The 19666-nt window shown below is 45.0% G+C and overlaps 1 protein-coding gene across 11 annotated transcripts in view; it reads right to left on the bottom strand.

The window, feature by feature from the left end:
* U4-U6-60K (U4-U6 small nuclear riboprotein factor 60K) overlaps positions 1-19666 on the bottom strand; it is a 91508-nt gene that overhangs the window by 46715 nt on the left and 25127 nt on the right. For all 11 annotated transcript variants that reach the window (XR_010564965.2, XM_065434430.1, XM_065434432.1 and 8 more), the window contains exons 8-9: positions 18206-18264; positions 6869-6992 (exon numbers count right to left, since the gene is read on the bottom strand). Coding sequence is in view for 10 of the 11 variants with exons in the window: in XM_065434430.1 (XP_065290502.1) it covers positions 6869-6992; positions 18206-18264 (183 nt within the window). In the remaining variant the exon portion in view is untranslated. The remainder of the gene's footprint in view (positions 1-6868; positions 6993-18205; positions 18265-19666) is intronic.

Raw genomic sequence — 19666 nt, forward strand, 5'->3', positions numbered from 1 at the left:
TGGAAATCTTGTACAGCTGCTAATGTTGTGTGGAGATGGCATGGCAAGCGCCAAAACACAGCTAATCAAGTACGTCGTAGCTGCGCTTGCAATCAAGAACCAACGAATCAGGGCCTTCGCCACCTTCACATGTTTAGCGTCTTTGTCTCGGCAGTCTTCATCGGTTGTGCACCTCTGTTTTCAGCTTAGGAGGTATCGGCCGTCGTGATTCATTGTGATGGTGTTAAGCCTCGGCTAACGTTCGTTTCGGTGGACATCGGTAGTGTGGCACAGTCGGACCCAGAGCTTCGACTTGAAGGTGGCGTGTGCCCGCGGCACACGCCATCACTTTCTGACACGCCAAATTTCTGACATGCCCTACTGCTTCCAAATCGCAGTGTACTGTTGCTCTCCTTCACTTTCGTTAGTTCGAACTTTTGTTAATTCGAACTGAAGCGGCCTCCCCTTGCGGTTCGAATTAACGAGCTTTTACTGTATATACACGGCTGCACATACACTGAAGAAGGGTTGTAAGTGCTCGAAAAGAAGTTATAGACTCGACCAAAGTTGCACATGGAAATCACAAGCTTCATTTATGCAAGTTGCAGCTACAGCTGCTCCAAAAACTTAACATTCAACCTAACTGCCAGGCAGCAATAGAACGAGCTTCACTTAGCAGGTTTTCAATCGTTTGACGGCTTTGCATTCAACTTCAAATCAAGCTCCATGTAGGAGTAGCTTTTTGCCACATCTGTAGTGCTGCCGCAAGTGTGACTGGATGTTACATTTTTCCGTAGCACGTATTCTCTTCCTGTGGCCTCCCAAACAACATATTAATGGGGTCCTGCTGTGATTGCAGTGGCAGCATTGATGTACTGGTTGGAATAGCCTGGCAGACACAGCTAGGCCAGGAGAATGCTTCGCACACCATGCATTTACCCTCGCTGCATTTACAAGCGAGTTGCGTGGCATGACGCTGATTGTCATGTTAGTCCATGCTCCTATATAAGAACTTAAGAACCATACATATAGCAAACCTTTGTTATAACGAAATCGCTTTATTCAAAGTTTATCATGGGTCAACTGAAGTGCACGCTAAAGGCCAAATTATCCAAAGCAAGTGGTTCTGGATCTTCACTTGAGGTGGGAAATTCACAAGAATGGTTGCTGCATTGGCAGTGACCTATATTTTCGTTTGTATCAATTTAATGAGGCAAAGAAAGCTATGAAGGGAACTTTACACAGACCACACCCCATTTCAACGGATTCACTTACGACATACTTTCAGATGGATGAGACTATTCTTCTCACTTAATTGGTCTGCCTATATTATCAATGCAACCAATTCCACATTTAAGGGACCCGGCTACAACATAGAAATTGTTGGGCAAATTTTGTCTAGATGGCGTAAATACAGTTAAACCTCGATATAACAAAGTTGGTACGGCAATTTGTTTCGTTATATCAAAATTTCGTTCTATTGAAATTCGACCCTTTATGCAAATAAGTACAGTCGCCGATTGATTTTTCTTACACAGAAAGGGGCCACAGAATTTTCCACATTATTGGGCAATCGAAAAAAACAAAACAAATTTGAATGAGAAAAAAAATTAATTTTGACAAAATTTGGGAGTCTGCAACGAATGGTACAGTTCCATGCCACATACGTCAGCGATATCTTCTTGGCGGTACAAATTAAGCGAAGCTAGCCATGCTTCCGCATGCACTCCCCCCCAGCTGATGGAATAACCTGCAATGGGAAGACGCTATCGTGAAAAGCACCGGCAGCGGGGAGCAAATGCTTCGTGTGCCTCATGCTCCGACGGGTCACCAAAACTCGAGATTACGCAACCTCCAATACTAAACGCACGGTAAGACAGCTTACATGGTGCTACGCCATCTCAACACGCCCACTCTTTGCACATGCGGCAGATTACCTCTAAAGCAGGGTACGCAGCTGCGTACACACTCAGCCACGCTTAGAAGCATGCGCCATGTGTATTAGTTTCTCAGTTATGCCCTAAATCATTCATTTTACAGTGCCAAAAACACGCGGACAAGGAAGAGCCTTGGACCAGTGCTGACTGCCAACATCTTTATTAAAGCCCGCACAAATGTATACTATTTGCAACGGGCTGAAAGAGAAGAGAGAAAGGAAGAAAGAGAAGGCGAGTCATCGTCAGTCAATTCCTGCTGCGCATGCTTCACAAACGTCATCATCATCAGCAACAGCCTGGTTACGCCCACTGCAGGGCAGAGGCCCCTCCCATACTTCTCCAACTACCCCGGTCATGTACTAATTGTGGCCATGTTGTCCCTGCAAACTTCTTAATCTCATCCGCCCACCTAACTTGCTGCCGCTCCCTGCTACGCTTGCCTTCCCTTGAAATCCTGTCCGTAACCCTTAATGACCATCGGTTATCTTCCCTCCTCATTAAATGTCCTGCCCATGCCCATTTCTTTTTCTCGATTTCAACTAAGATGTCATTAACTCCAGTTTTTTCCCTAACCCAATCTGCTCTTTTCATATCCCTTAACGTTACACCCATCATTCTGCTTTCCATAGCTCGTTGCATCGTCCTCAATTTAAACAGAACCCTTTTCGTAAGCCTCCAGATTTCTGCCTTGCATGTGAGTAATGGTAAGACACAGCTGTTACAGTCGAACCCGGCTATATCGAACTCGCAAAAAAACGCCTATCAGTTCGATATAGAGCATAATTCGATATAAGCCTGCTAAATAATTGGATGCCATAAAAGCAGATACCATTTATGAAATCACTTTATTGATGAAACTAGCTTCGTTTCGCACAAAATAGACCTGCATTTTCTTCTGCTTGGGCAATTTCGCTGCGTGCGAGGCACGCACTTCCCCACGTTGTCTAAGGAGTCGGAGCAGCTGAGGCCGCAACATTCCGCCTTCGCGCAGAAGCACCGGACTAGTGCGAGCGCACCAATCACTTCGGAGGATGTGGGCCAAAGACGGTCGTTGCTTTCCTCGTTGTGCCCATTTTCACTTGTGCTCGGCACGATGCCGGCAATGTACTCTTTGTTTCCGGGCTCTCCTGTGGTCGCAACACCATCATTTGCGCTCACAAACTCGTCCACCGTTGATTCGTCAACAGCTTCCGGAAATTCTGACACCTCGCTCCAAACTTCGGCAACAACGACAACGGCTTCATCGCATTAATCAGAATTTACAGTCATCACCGAGCACGCGGAAGTCGGTACGGCTTAAGCAATTTCGGATGAACCACTCGTACACGGCCGCGCGTACGCGTTGGGCGCCACAGGCACCGGGTCGTGAGTTCAGCCGCTTTAGCCCTAATCTCCCCCTTATTCTTCAAGATCGTGCTGAGAGTGCTCCTCGAAATCTTGCACGCTGCGGGGACATCCGACTTGTCACCGCGTTCGACCCGGTTTATGATTTCGAGCTTCACGATGAAAGGCGAATTCTGCCGCCTCATCACGGCAACACTGCGGGAGAACGCGCACACAATGAATCAGATAAGCAGCGAGACAACTCGCACTTTCGCCATCTTGCACGACGAGGGCACAAGAGCCTCTGATTGGCTGTCGGAGCAAGCGCTGCGGGCGGGCAGGCCAGGATCATTTTTTTGTAGGGTGGTGTCGGTGGCTCCGAGGTAGCGCAGTCACGTAGGGAGAGCGGTTGGATGGAGCCGCGCCGCCGGGTTTTCCCTTCACCGCGAGGGAAAGCCAACTTCCGGGGGCACTTTTCGCCGCTTGACGTTCGATATATCGGGAGTCGCTACTAGTTTTGTTCGATGTATGCGTAATTTTTGCAATATATACTCATTGTAACTATACCGTGTCCAGAAATTGTTCGATATATGGAATACTTCGATGTAAACGGGTTCGATATAGTCGGGTTCGACTGTATACACTTTTCTCTTGAGGGATAATGGCAACCTGCTGTTCATGGTCTGAGAATGCCTGCCAAACGCACCCCAGCCCATTCTTATTCTTTTGATTATTTCAGCCTCATGATCCGGATCCCCAGTCACTACCTGCCCTAAGTAGATCTATTCCCTTACCACTTCCAGTGCCTCGCTACCTATCGTAAACTGCTGTTCCCTTCTGAGACTGTTAAGCATTACTTTAGTTAACAAACGTAAAACTATATAAATGTAAAATACATAATAAGAACACAATCAAAACTGATTAACTTCTAAAGAACTTAAGTTCCTCATCACAAAGAGTTATAGAAGAGGCGCTTTTGCAAGTGGCTCTTAACTCACAAATTGAAAGGCCTCAAAGATTTCAGTGCTGGTCCTATGCTCTTCCTTGTCCGCGTGTCTTTTTGCGCTGTTTAAAATGAATGACCTGCGCCAACTAGCTCGCACCCAAACGCTTCTAAGCCATAAAACAGTGATGGCACACCAGTGATGTGGTGAAGTCTTTAGGTGGCGCAGCATTCGCAATGACCTTGGTCTTCAATTGTATCTATTTAAGGAGGCAAAAAAAAGCCAGAAATCGAGAGGCGTGCAAACTTACCTCTTCCTCCCCCTCTCCCCTCACTCCCTCGTGCGCGCTTGATCACATTACCGTGAGCTCGCTGCCCCTTCCAGTTAGCACACCTTCAACTTAAATTTATAATTTAGCTTGTTTGCTTCATTTCCTTCTGACGTCACAATTTCTCTACCTCCACCCCTGCTGCCTTGTATGGGAACTGTGAGTGAAGTAGGCAAGGCTGTTTTCGCGACTGCGTCGGTTCTACCCATTCTCTGCGTCCTCTCTCCCCTCCTATCTAGCTTTTTCCTCTGGACTTGCGTGTTAGTACATAGAAAGGTGAGCGCTTCAATTCCTGCAATGCTTTTGCAGGAGATCACTGATTACAGCTGTCAAGAGGCTAATGTGGCAACGTCCAGGGAGCTCCAGAGGGCATTGTGCTAAGTCGACACAGTGCAAAGGTACTATTTAGTACTATAGTACTATTTAGACTATTGAAAACGTGCTAACCTATTGCAAAAATGTTACACTATACACGACCCAATGGTGGTCCATGGCACTGCTCTAAAGCTTTGAAAAAAATTTTTAAACACTCAAATCCAATATGGGAAGTGTTTGTTTGTTTACTGTATTTTTGTGCTTATAACCTGCACGAAAAATTTTTTAAATGTAACGGTAAAGTCGGGGTGTAGATTATATGCCAATTTCCCTTTTAAAAGGAGCTTCCCAGCAGCCTATGCCACGCTGCCATGAACCCCACCTAGGAACCCAACCCTTTCCCTACACCTGCGTGTTTAAGCTTCCTTCTCCTCTCCTTCATGGTTACCAATTCTCTTTACAGGTCACCATTACACGTTTAGTAGTTAGCAAAAAGTCCACGCAGTGATGCCTAACTCATACGTCACCCGTTCACATGGCGCTCACTCAGTCTGTGTGAAGCGCTTCTAAACATGGCAGAGTGCCAAATCACGTTTTCAGGTCAGTCACATTTGCTTCATCGCCATTGCCCGTGCGAGGGCTACTCCGTCCACGCAGTCATCCTCTAGCTGTAAAGTGATCCAATTCAAGTCACCTGTCACGCTACTGATTCACCCGCAACCATGTCCATTGTGTGAATCCAGCTTTATCAACATCACTGAAGAGGGGGGCAAAAGAGCCGCTGGCAGAAGGTACAACGTGGACAAATCGTGCATCCATGAAAGAAAACTTTTTGCAAATATTTTAGCATTGTTGTAAGCATTTATCTGCACGAGCTACGTGCGGATTCCTTTTTCCCTCGGCCTGACATATTTAGGGGTGCGAGTCATACGCAGTGGTGGGTTATATGAAAAAAAAAAAGTATATTTACTTTTATATACAAAAGTAAAGCGACAGTTATCTGCATCTGCAGTGTAAATCTCAATTGATAAAAATGTTGCCCTGCCATTTACTTTCTTTCCAAACTCCTATATAATGAATAATTGTCGAAGACACACACATGTTACATCCAGTCATTACTTTCAGCACTAAGAGATGCACTGTAGTGCATATTGCAAATAATGCTACAATCGCCGACTGACTTTCTGGACCTCGTGGAGACCGAAAAATAATGTGAAATATCTAACAGTTCGAAAAACTCATTCACCCAAAAAAATAAAATTGATTAAGCTTAGAGTGGCTCAAAAAAATCTAATAATGCCCTGCCTCATACTATGCTTGGAGGCGATCAGATTTGCTTGGATTTGTGCGAGAGTGACGTCAGTCGACAAAAACGTCTATGGACTATGGACTATGTGAGAAAGGACTATGTGAGAAAGGACTATGTGAGATGTATCATAAAGGAAACAACTCGATTGGTGGTTTGTGAAGGTGCTCTACAAATCTGCCTATCATACTTAGGGTCCTCAGCCTATAATGAAAAAGTTGGGTATTAAACTTAATTAGTGAGTTATGGGGAAAACAAAATATTGTCTGAGTTACTATAGGCTATCGCAAACAGTATGCGTTCAGTTCAATTCGCTTCCAACATGCCTTTCATTTTTTAATTCTTAGCTCAAATTATGTGGGACACCCTGTAAATAATTGAACCCATGACCTTGTGCTCATCAGCAGAATGTTATACCATCTGCATAGTTGCAGAGGGGAAAAAGGCAAACAAAACACCAAATAGCGAGTAGAGTTTGCAAGCCTTCTGAAACACAGACAAGCAGGCTGGCCTGGCAATTGAAATGATGCATGGTTCAAAATGACATCTGCAAGACGGCCACATTAGCCCTTTCATAGACCAAATGATATGTATATGGTACTTTTTTTTTTCCATTTTCCGAAGCCCTCAGAACCTACAAAGTTCTATTCAAAGGAAAAATGACATCGGAACAGTAAAGGTAATGACCACTCAGCCTAAGACGACATTTGAGAAGATGACTCCAGCACCACTGTACCTCTTCAAGTTCCACAAGTTGACGACGCCATCAGCAGAGCAAGAGGCCATGTTGAGTGCATTCTCAGACTGCAGGTAAGTTGACCGTGGGTGGAATGTGATGGCACCCACATTACAATTGTGTCCTGGGCACAACAGCAGAAGGTTAAATATGCAGTACTCTCGGATCTCGGTCAGTAAACTTGCATACTGCAAATTAAAATCATGCTTGGCATGCCATCATGCCACTTGGTGCCCTCCACAGGAGGACTAATAAATGTGAAAAAGAAAGAAAAAAAATTATATAACTATAGCAGTCCACTGGGAGACATTGATATCCACACGGCCCATTATGAATTTATGTCTTGCTTTTCTCTTTGAGTATTTCCTTGATGGCTTCCATGTCTTCAGTGCGAAGGTCACCCTTTGGAAAGTCCACATCAAAAGTCAACAAATATGGAAGTAAAGTTGCAAACTAGCAAGTGGACGAAGTCAAGATGGGGAGGAAAGGCGACGACCGACCCTGTAAGTGCCACGAGCCGCCAGTCTCTACGTGCAACGAAGTTCATCAAATCTTTTCAATCCTGCTGTGTCACGATTTACAACAAGTGCACCCTAGTTACCTGACTAACACGGCAACGATTACGGATAGAGGTATTGTGGACGATTAGGGCCTACAAAAGAACTAGAATCATAACAAAAACGAAACCACCTTTTGTGCTTAGACAACACAAATGAACAAAAAAAAGACTACGTAAACGAGCTGTCGGGCATTATAAAAAGGAAATCTGGTCTATTTATTGTTATCCAGTAGAGAAAAAACGCAAAAGTTGGGATATTTGTCCATCCCTACAGGACCAAGTCGGGACTGTCTTGTTAAATTCTCGACAGTTGGCAACCCTACATATAAGCTTCCTCTGTGGTTATTGTTTTCATAGTTTGGTAGGCCTTCCACAGAAAGGAGATACAGTCTATGCTCGTTACAACGGACCGTACAACAGACAATGGACCATATTTCAACTTGTTTGCTCTACCGCTTTTACTAATGCAACCATGCTACAACGGACTATCGGCTACAGCAGACAAATTTGAGTCGATTTTTGTCAAAATCGGGCACATAAAACATACTTTTGTCGTGTTGACACGGGTTGACAAAAGACTTGACCACGCAGTATCTATGCACTTAAGCCACAGCAAGTTTAAATTGCGGCTTGCCATATAGGCGGCATGTGGCCAAGCCCAGCCTCTAGCCAAGCCAGTCTGAGGGCCCGTTCATCACACTTGTTGATGCCATTTTATTTTTATGTTCCCATGCTAGTTGGTTGTGCCAGACCACAAGTGCCAAGATTTTGGCCTCTAAAAGAAAGAAGCAAATTTCACTGAGCGACAAGATTAAGACTGTGGGTGCAGTTGCACATGCTGAAAAGCAGGCAGACATCGAAAAAACAATGGGACTGTCGAAGCAGAACGAGAGTTCAATTATGAACAACAAAGGGATCGCCACCAAGCAAGTGTCGGGGGAAATTAATCCTAAGTGCTTAAGCTCCGTGAGGCCACATACCCAGATGTTGAGTCTGCACTTCTGATTTGGCAGCGCCATGCCTGAGCTCGCTATATTTCAGTGAACGGACTACTGTTAAGGAAGCAAGCGGAACAGCTAGCTGTGGTCCTTGGACATGATGGTGTCACTTTTAGCGACAGGTGGCTGAACCATTTCAAGGTGAAAGCATGGAGTGACATTCATGCAAGTCTGCGGTGTACGCAACGCAACAGCATTCACTGTCTGTCTGAACGCCATCTCAGAATGGAAGGCAAATGAGCTGCCAATGCTTCTTGCCAGGTATGAGGACAAGGTCATATTTAATGCAGACAAAAGTGGCATATTTTATAAGGCGAAACCAAATAAGACGTACGTGATTTCCGGCAACCACAGTGGTAAGCACTCCAAGGAGCGTTCAACCATGTTTTGTTGCAACATGGACGGGACAGAAAAAGAAAACTGCCGTTTATCGGAAAATCAAAACAGCCTCGTGCCTTGCGGCATTTAAAGAACATGCCATTTGGCTGGACTGCCGACACAAAGGCATGGATGACAAAAGACCTCTTCAATGCCTGGCTGCTGCAGTTCGATAAGCAAATGATCAAGCAGAAGAGGAAGGTGTTGCTTTTCTTTTTTTTTTTGGACAACTGCTCAAGCCACACGAAGAACCCAAGCTCGAAGCAATTCAGCTAGCTTACTTTCCCCCAAATGCGACATCAGTACTCCAGCCAATTGATCAAGGCTGCCTATCGTACACACTTTGTCGAACGCCTGCTCTTCAACATGCAAAGCAGTCGGGAATCGAAAATAGACGTCAGATTCCCAGCCTAAGTGTTGGCGAGCATGTCATCATCATCATCAGCCTGTTTTATGTCCACTGCAGGACGAAGGCCTCTCCCTGCGATCTCCAATTACCCCTGTCCTGTGCCAACTGATTCCAACTAGCGCCCGTGAATTTCCGAATTTTATCGCCCCACCTAGTCTTGTGTTGTCCTCAATTGCATTTCCCTTCTCTTGGTACCCATTCTGTAACCCTAATGGTCCAGCGGTTATCTAACCTGCGCATTACATGACCTGCCCAGCTCCATTTTGTTCTCTTGATGTCAATTAGCATATCGTCTATACCCGTTTGCTCTCCGATCCAAACCGCTCTCTTTCTGTCGCTTAAAAGTTATGCCTAGCAATCTTCGTTCCATTGCTCTTTGCGCGGTCCTTAACTTGTTCTTAACCTTCTTTGTCAGTCTCCAAGTCTCTGCCCCATTAACAGCACTGGTAAAATGCACTGATTGTACACCTTCCTTTTCAATGATAATGGTAAGCTTCCAGTGAGGAGCTGGCAATGTCTGCCACATGCGATCCAACCCATTTTTATTCTTCTGTGAATTTCCTTCTCATGATCAGGGTTGCCTGTGAATAATTTACCTAGATAAACATACTCCTTAACAGATTCTATAGGCTGACTCGCGATCTTGAACTCTTGTTCCCTTGCCAGGTTATTTATTTTTGTCTTCTGCATATTAATCTTCAGCCCCACTTTTACACTCTCCCTGTTAAGGTCCTCAATCATTTGTTGTAACTCGTCTGCATTGTTGCTGAATAGAACAATGTCATCGGCAAACCGAAGGTTGCCGAGATATTCACCGTCGATTTTTACTCCTGAGCCTTCCTAGTTTAATAGCTTGAATACTTCCAAGCACGCAGTGAATAGCATTGGGGAGATTGTGTCTCCCTGTCTGACCCCTTTCTTCATATGTATCTTCCTACTTTTTTTGTGCAGAATTAAGGTAGCTGTGGAACCTCTAGATATTTTCCAAGGTATTTACGTAAGCGGTCTGTACTCCATGATTACGTAAAGCCACTATGACTGTTGGTATCTCTGCTGAATCAAATGCCTTTTCGTAATCTATGAAAGCCATATAGAGAGGCTTACTATACTCTGCGGATTTCTTGATAACCTGATTAATGAGATGGATGTGAACGATTGTAGAGAATCCCTTCCTGAAGCCCGCCTGTTCCCTTGGTTGACTAAAGTCCAGTGTTGCCCTTATTCTATTGGAGATTATTTTGGTAAATATTTTATATACTACTTGGAGTAAGCTAATGGGCTTATAATTTTTAAATTCTTTAACATCTCCGTTTTTGCGGATTAGTATGTTTGCATTCTTGCAGTTTTCTGGGACGCTTGCAGTTGATGGACACTTTGTATAAAGGGCTGCCAGTTTTCCAAGCATTACGTCTGCTCCATCTTTGATTAAACCGAATGTTATTCCATCTTCTCCTGCCGCTCTTTCTCGTTTCATGTCTTGCAAGGCCCTTCTGACCTCATCACTAGTTATAGGAGGAGTTTCTGTATGCTGTTCATTACTGTTTCTAATTGAGGTATCCTGACTCCTCTGGGTACTGTACAGGTCAGTATAGAATTCTTCCGCTGCTTTTACTATATCTTCGAGATTGATGATATTACCCTGCTTATCTTTTAGTGCATACATCTCGGTGTGTCCTATGCAACAGCGTGTCCTATGGGTAGCAACAGATAAAAACGGATGTCAAAAACTACTCCAGGAAGGCTGGTTTTCAGGGAAATAATGAGTGCCTGCGAGGAGTCATCCGTCCTAGATGAACCACCGGACTCAGTAGCGTGACCTCAGGTTGGGGAGGCATTCGGAGCAGAGAGCTTTTCTGGGCCCTGGGCCATTTAGGTCTAGCCGGGTACGAAGTGTTTCACGACGCTGCCCGAGAAATCATTCACCTGGCACGTAACCTGTCAACGGATTAGCGACCCCCCGAACAACCCACAGCACAGCAGGCTGAAGACAAGGCAGTCGTCTCCTGGCACAGCCACACGAAAGACAGAATGGTTACGTATTGTTAGGTACGGGACCGTTTCCTGAGCCTCCTTCGAGTTCACCAGACCACATCGAATCGCGTCGCAGCTAATTAAGGAGCGCAGAAGCACATCTACAACGTTCCCGAGGCATGGCACGTGCAAACGAGTTGGCGCCCCCCACCTCGTGCGCCGCAGGTGGAGCTATTCACTGCTTGACTCTTCCCGAAAGTGTAGCGAGAGCCTGGCACTGTTCCAGGTAACGTGGGTCTTGAGGCAAGACGGCTGTAATGCACCGTGAAGCCCTGGCAGAAATCCCCCCATCCACCTTTATGAAGGCAGTTGCAGACCGGGAAGGCAATACCGCAGACAAATAATCCCTTGGACAATTGGAGCCCAAGGAGTGACCCTCTGAGCCGAATGTGACGTACACTCGCACGGGCGCCTACCATTGGCTGAAAATACGACACTTGAGCGGGCTCGCCGATTGGCCGAATGTGACGTGACTTCGAGACACCGAAGGGGGTTAAAAGCCAGAGACCGGGAGCAGCAAGAAAGCATTCCTTCATTCATCTCTTTCGAGCTTCTTGTCACGGGCCACAGCGTCCGAGTTGCTGCCGGCCCGTAATGACTTTGACTTAATTTCTTTGTACTCTCAGTGTAAATAATGTAAATAAACCTCCAGTTTTCATCTCAAAGTCCTCCTCAACCTCGGCCAACTCCCGCACTCAACTTCAAGGTCCAAATATCTGGGGGACAGCAATTGGGATTGTCCTCCAAATCCAACAACTGGACCACGACCGCCAACTCCAACAGTAAGGTGAAATCCTCATGCATTACCGTAAGGCAAGATTGAAGTACCCACCTCCTGACGAGTCACTCTATAAGTCAGAGTCGAAAACATGGCGATTATTAGAGACACGCACTTTGCCCACACCCTTCCTGTACAGTCACATCTACCCAGATGTTAATGCAGCACAATCCAAAGCATGCAGGGCGGCTAAAGCCAACCTCGACCATTTTATCTGGACATGTCCCGCAGCGACACACACCATTAAACACAGCACCAACCCTTCATTTCAAATCACTATGCCCGAGCAGTGGGAGGCTGTGCTGTTCAGTGCATGCCCGGAGAACCAACTCTCGGCAGTCCAGCTGGGCGAAGAAGCCGCTAAAGACTCAATGTCTGGCCATCGCCTGAGGAAGGGGAACTCCGGTGAGGCTCGTCTCCCAGCTCCCGCCCAACATTGACCCCAGCGAGGGCATTTAATAAAGTTTCTCTCTCTCTCCGACTTTGTCACATTTGACACCAGCATTGTCGACAATGAGCAAATGACGGACGAGGAGGTGAGAGCCATGATCGAAAGCCGTTCTGAGTTGTCATCAGACAACAACAGCAAGCAAGAAAATGAGCCACATGCAGTCAGGCCAACTTCACAGGAAGTGATTGACCACATTGAAGAAGTGAAAGAATACTCTCAGCAGCAGCAAGACTGCTGTTCCGTTCAAGTATTGACTGACTGAAATGCAGCGCAAAGTGACTGCATTTTCCCTCAAAGGCACCACCAATCTCACGTCGCAAAGCTCTTTTTGAGCTAAATGTGAATAAAAAGTGTTTTTTTGTTTTTTTTTTACTTTAAACTTTAGTCACTCACTCTTTGGAACAACGCTGTTAGAGATTTGCGACCAAAGTTTCAGAAGTGAGACATTCCAGTGCTCCAACCCCTTGTCCTGGTGTACTCCACTGGCAAATTAAAATAAGTGATTATTGTGAGAGCTGCGTTGGTACGAATATGTTAGAGCTAATTCAGATTAGTAGCATAGGTAAGGGCAGGGGCGCTATCGGAGATCGTTATTGGAGATTGTTATTCGAAGCACGCATTCAGTTTCGCCATGCGCAACTGGCCTAGACCAATCGCGCACTCTGAACAACGATCTCCGATCGTGCCCCAGCAGTGTACTGCACACAACATTTTCTGCCAAGCATATGAAAAGTAGACATGCATGTCTTCGTGAATGCTTCTCTTTTTTTATCTGACAATGTTTCGCGGCGTTCCAGCAGTAGTTGAAACATACAGAGACTGTTTGACAATTTTGTTTCATTTTGGCGGTGGCATCCAGTTTCGGATACTATTACGATTTAGTATATTATGAACTTCAGATAAAACGGACATTTTATGTCGGATTATCATGGTCTGTTATAATGAGAGTCGACTATATACAGGTTGAATATCATGATTGAAGCTAGTCGTAGACACTGGCCACAAAGTCCTGCGGCTGTGCAAGAGTCTCAAACAAAAAACAAGTTGGAGTGACACACTGCATGGCCTCCAAGTAAAAGCAAAGCAGGGAACACTTGTTCAATTGGCAGGATATCACAAAATGTTCCATGTGTCAATCACTAACTATAATGTGCATTGCCATTTAAACATGATAAACAAGCCTCAAGCATAATAAGATTATGGGGTTTTACGCACCAAAACCACAATCCGATTATGAGGCACACCATAGTGAGGGACTCCGGAAATTTGGACCACCTGGGGTTCTTTAATGTGCACCTAAATCTAAGTACACGGTAGTTTTCATCATTCGCCATCGAAATGCAGCCGCCATGGCCTCAAACACAATGACTTTCGCCCTAGTAAAACAGTAGTCATGAATACTGCTAAATTTATTATTGCTAAGCAGCCATTATTTCACATCTACTAATGCATTCCTGAACAAACCCTGTCCAGGCATAGCTCCAACTATACCTCTTACACCCTGCAGCAGGAAAACTCTCTACACTAACAACTACAGCCAAGAGTAGGGACTGCTTTTAAGACAAAATCTGTTAAAACAAATTCTGTGATGAAGTGGAGAGTTCAGGAACTCTTGTTTCCTATACATGCAGTGCACATAACTTGAGCTCAACTTCTGCTAAAATGGACATATTAGCAAGATATTCTACATATACAGCAGAACCTTATTGATATGATCGGTTTTGTACAATTACCCAGCGCCAACATTCCCAAACAAGAATGCAAAAATGACCCATTACAGTTACGCTCTTTTACCGGTAACTAGGGTCCCGGAAAATGCAACCTTTCAGAACCAACGTTCAGTACATATATTGTCAAACTGTGATTGCCTGATACATTTTCCAGCTACTAGATGCCGTGTAAACAAGAAAAGGTGTGAGGCACGCGCGATCGAGAGCAGTAGGCAGCCGCAATAGCACCTTCCCTGCAGTACTCGCCCAACCACGTCAGGTGAAAATGCTGCCACGCACTCGGTTTCCTGTTTTGGTACCAGCAAATCTCCTCAGGGGTCGTTGCACTTCTCCCTTCACAGTTATCGCTGCAAACCCATCGCAATGAGAATCTTCACCAGCAACTGTTTCATCACATATGTAGTATAGGAAGCGTACCGCATGCTTTTAATAGGCGATAACCCTAACGCACCATTGTTCCCTGCTGTAGGTGCCACAAAGTGATAATGTTTTGCTCTGCCTGCATTGCCCGCCAGCTCAATTTCTTTTCAGTTTCCAATCGCTGTCTTAAACGACAACGAGCATCTTGGGTCACTCGGGCTCTATGAGCTCAACGCGTGTCAGTGTTTCATGCTGCAACAACTCTCACTTAATGGGCACGCCAAAATCCTGCCAAATGCTCCGCCCAAATATGCTGCTGACCCAAGTCAAATTCAAGGAGCGCAAACATAAGCTTGCTGAAGCTGCAAAAATGATAATGCACATCTCAGGTAGGTTGGGTCCCACCAGAGCGGGGTGCATCACCATCTTGTGCTGACCCTTTACACTTCACATTGCATGAATCTGAGTTGAGTCTGAATTTTTTTGTGACTTTGAATCATACGTTTTCCTGGTTAACACATTTTTGCTTGCATTTTATTCAAGAACGAATGAATGAGGTTCTATTGTATATTGAAGCTCACTACACGCCGAGTTTATAAGACTAATGTTGCCATGTACAATGCCCAGAAAAAAAATTCACTAGTAGAAAAGAAAATGTAAGACTTCGGCTATATTACATTATTGTGCTGCTTCAAGAATGTGAAATGCCTCCGGTCCAATACATGCATTCCACTACAAAGTGTGGATAACACTATCTCTTTAGTGACTGGCTCTGAGCGTGGAATGCTGAACTGGAGATGTTTTCAAAAAACTGAGTGTCTTCTTGTAGACCAGGGGTTTCCACAAATGGGATTTTAGTGTTCCACAACTGGGCAAAACGATTCCAACCGCAAACCCAACCACTACCGCAAACCTTCTCTGCACTTGTGTCCTCGTGGAAAGACCATGGCGGCAGCGGTGTGCAAGGCTCATCGCTGTGTAATTCGCGGGTCCGTGCTGAATGTGTTTCACTCGTGTTTCAATCACAGAGTTGCACACGAGTGAGAATTTACTCAGATGTTCTGCAAGCTGAAAGCCACTTCCAAATGTTACAGCAGCAGCGTAGATTGACTCACTGTTGACATATGATGAACAATCAAAAACGGTGCACTGGTGGCAGCATGGCACATATTACAGGCTGGTTTGCTTTCACACTGCATCCATTTTTACCTCACCTTGAATAAAAATCACGACAAGCCCTTCAACCCAATGCTGTCACTGCTGTCTCAATGCCGAATCGTGATTGTTAGCAACGTGATCAGTATATCAAAAACCATTCCGCAGCCCATATGACTTGCGACATTTGTGTGCAAACAATAAGTCAACTTCTGTGTGCTCGACATGGCCTTGGAGAAACAAATCAGTTAATTCCTGCTTTTCAATATCTCAGGAAACTGTCCGAGACATGCAGAGTTTTCAGATAAGCTTCCGATAGGCATATTTAATATTTTGAATTACCATATTTACTCGAATCTAGGCCGTCCCCTATTCTAAGCTGACACCGAAAATTCGAAGCCAGAAAAAAAAAAGAACTTACCTCGAATGTAGGCCGAACAAAAAAGGGAGGAAGCGTTCACAAAATGAAAACCGCATTTATTCAATATGAGCATGCCGAGCTCCATCTTATGTCATCATCGCTATCATCGCTGTTGTGGTCTGATAAATGCCACCCTCATGGCAGCGCACATAAAAAGCATCTCCCGTTGCCTCCCTCCAGTGACTGACGCTTTTCTCACTGACGCCGAAGTACTGCCTGGCTTGAACGTTTCACGGTGCCTCTGCGGCTAGCACAACTTTAGTTTGAAAGCAGCACTATAGTGTCATCGCCTGTTTGGTGCCATTACGATAACACCATGCTGCACGCTGATATGACACAGGTCAAAATGATAACGTCGCTCACGTACTTCAGTTGGCTACTGGTGCAGCTAGTAGCGGCTATGATACTGACTTGTTTAAATGGCACTAGCTGGTGCATTTTTTTTAAATCCTCAAATCTAAGCCGACCCTAGAGTATATGATTATATATATTATTCGGTATATGATTACTTGAAAAAAAAACTATCGGCCTAGATTTGAATAAATACAGCATCAATACATCATATTGCAGCCCCTTCGATTCTGACTGATCCAAGAGCGACTGTATATGCAATATCATTTATGGCATTCTTTTCTCAAACTTGCACATGAAATTCAGTTTCAGGAAGTAAATCTTAAGCCTGATAAAAACAATTAACCTGTGCACACAGCAATGCCTCCTATTTTCAGCATATCTTGTTTGGCAATGAATACATCGAAGATATCATACAGCTGACAAATAACTACAAGGTGGTCATCTTGGCAAAACCCTCCCTAGGAAAATGGTGTACTAAGGAAAAGATTATGTTTCAGCCTTATGTAGAAATAAAAATGGTGCTGTACTTTCAAAAAGTACACTGGGCGCTAATGGATTATGCCAACCACAAAAACACTGCCATGTCTTCTGATGGCTGCCAACAACATAAAGTTGGTTTCATCTGTATAGATGGCTTTCTTTTTAACCCTTTCAGGGTCAATGGCGTAAATATATGGCCACGCAAACAAGTCCAAAATGGTCGATGCCGTTCATTTACGGCGCCGTCTGTGCGTTTAAAAAGTGTGCCAATTTCCTAACTTTTTTTTTTCCATCATGTGCTGCTACTATGTGGGAATAAGGGGAATTTGTTTCGCGCACCTACCTCGCTCTGTTTTCGTTGCATAGTTTGTTTTACAGCTAGTTTGCGCCGGTGCGTCTACATACTACCGCTTACGCATTGGCGCTCACGTGGGTGGGCAGCGGTTTGGGTTTTGTTCCGTTGACGATTTTGCCTCTTTGTGCTTGCAAAACTGATGGCTATCTCATTACTAATTGCTCGAAGGGCAGCCGCTTGTTTCTCGCTCGTTTAGTGCTCACAGGGGTGCGCATAGGAAGGATGCCACTGTGCATGTGTTTCCGTTTCTTTCCTTTTCCTTTCTTTTTTTTAGGACTCGCGGAAACTAATTGCCTCTGGTTGGTGATAAGATGAAGATTAGTGGAAGTTTGTCAAACATTTTTTTTTTTTTTGATGGGCACACAACCACACAGGTTTTTCTAGTGTGCACACCTACGCAGTTCGATTACGTTATGGACATACATATTAGTGCAAGAGCAAGAACATTTGAGACTTGCGAAATATTCTCGTGTGTGCATTTTCAAAGCCTTAAACTATGTGTATAACAATGCATCAAATTTGTAATTCTTATAAGTTTATTTCCTTTTTTATTGTTATTCATGGATGAATACACATAGAGCAACGCAAAATATGTTTTTCTTACTTTACGGTCACCCTAGATTACGGTAAATTTTTTTTCTTAATAGGTCCCTAAGAAGAATTAGAATCTGCAATAAAAAAAATTGCCCCTGGGCGGTCACATATGGCGAAAAAAATCAACCCTGGAAGAGTTAAACATTGTGCATCATAGTTAGGAGCATCCTGGACATGTATTCAACATATAAAATGCGGCAGAAAGAGATGACAAAAAACAAACAAAACAGATGGAATTATCTTGAATGAAACAACAAAAATAACACAAAAAATCAAGTTACTACCTCTTAAGGTCCTGATGGGGTTGCACTCTGGGATCGACCACAGCTTGCACAGCCCACTCCTTCAATGAATAAATACAACATTGTTGTATTGTGGCACAAATAGTCTGTATGGCTACACTAGCAACATTGAAGCCAATTTTCACATCAACCATATAGTGCAGAATATAGGTTGAGGTTTTTTCCTAAAAATATTACTAAAAGTTCACCCCTCAACTTGTATACCTGCCCTTGGCACAACCTGAATAATCGTCTGGCAACATGTGGGAGCCACAGACCTTTTGGCATCCGCATCGTTATCACCTCCATGTTGACCGACGCGGCCTACACAGTTGGACCGGTGGCATTTTTCCTTTTTGTGTAGCAATCGTTCCTGGTGTTGTTAATTTCATGACAACTCACAAAATAAGTACTGGTACTCAACGTCAGTTCACCACGGCGTTTAAAAAGAAAGTGATCGAATACGCTAAGTGGAAGGGAACATGTCCACTTATCAGCACTTTGCCGTCTCGGAAAAAAACATCCGGTACTGGCGAACGCAGAAAGTCAAGCTGTCTGCCTGCAATGCGCGAAAGACATCCTTTCGCGGGCCAGCGCGGTGCACCCTGAGTTCGAAGACAAGGTGGTGAATTTCATCCGCAAGCATCATGCCAGATCCTTGGCAGTGACAGCAGAACTCCTCCCCATCAAAACTATCAAGCTCGCCCACGAATCTGTACTGTCCAAGGAGCAATTCAAGGGTTCCATTTACTGGGTTCGTTGCTTCATGCGACGCAAAGGATTCGCACTTCATCTGCGCACATCAATCTGCCAGAAGCTGCCAGAAGCATACGAGGACAAGCTGGTCAAATTGCAGTGCTATGTTATCTGTCTCCAGCAACAGCATGGCTACATGCTGGGACAGATTCGCAACGCTGATGAAACGCCAGTGTGGTTCAATATGCCGTCGTCCACCACAGTGTGCGAACGTGGCGTGAAGGAAGTCAAGCATCTTTCAATGGGGAACGAGAATTCGTGTTTCATGGACGGCAGACTGCAGAAAGCTGCCCCCATATATAATCTTCAAGAGGAAGATGCTGCCAAAAGAGGCTTTCTCGCGAGACAATGTAATTCGCGTGAACGAAAATGGCTATATGGACGAGGCCATTATGGTCAATTGGATACATACCGTCTGGAACCAGCGGCCCGGCGCACTTCTGTGGTGCCTGAGCATGCTCGTCTTGGACGCTTTTCGCGGGCACTTGACCGCAGCTGTAAAGCAGGCACTCCGCGACGGGAGGACGGAGCTCGCCGTCATTCCGGGAGGCACGACATCAACACTTCAGCAGCTGGACATCGTGCTCAACAAGCCCTTTAAAGACCTTGTTTGTGAACTGTATAATCAGTGGATGGCCGGTGACAACCTGAAGACTCCAACCAGCCCGCTGCACAGGCCGCCTCTTGCCACTGTGGCCACATGGGTGT

This window comes from Dermacentor albipictus, chromosome 1 (assembly GCF_038994185.2).
Source record: "Dermacentor albipictus isolate Rhodes 1998 colony chromosome 1, USDA_Dalb.pri_finalv2, whole genome shotgun sequence".
In the NCBI taxonomy this organism is placed as follows: domain Eukaryota; kingdom Metazoa; phylum Arthropoda; class Arachnida; order Ixodida; family Ixodidae; genus Dermacentor; species Dermacentor albipictus.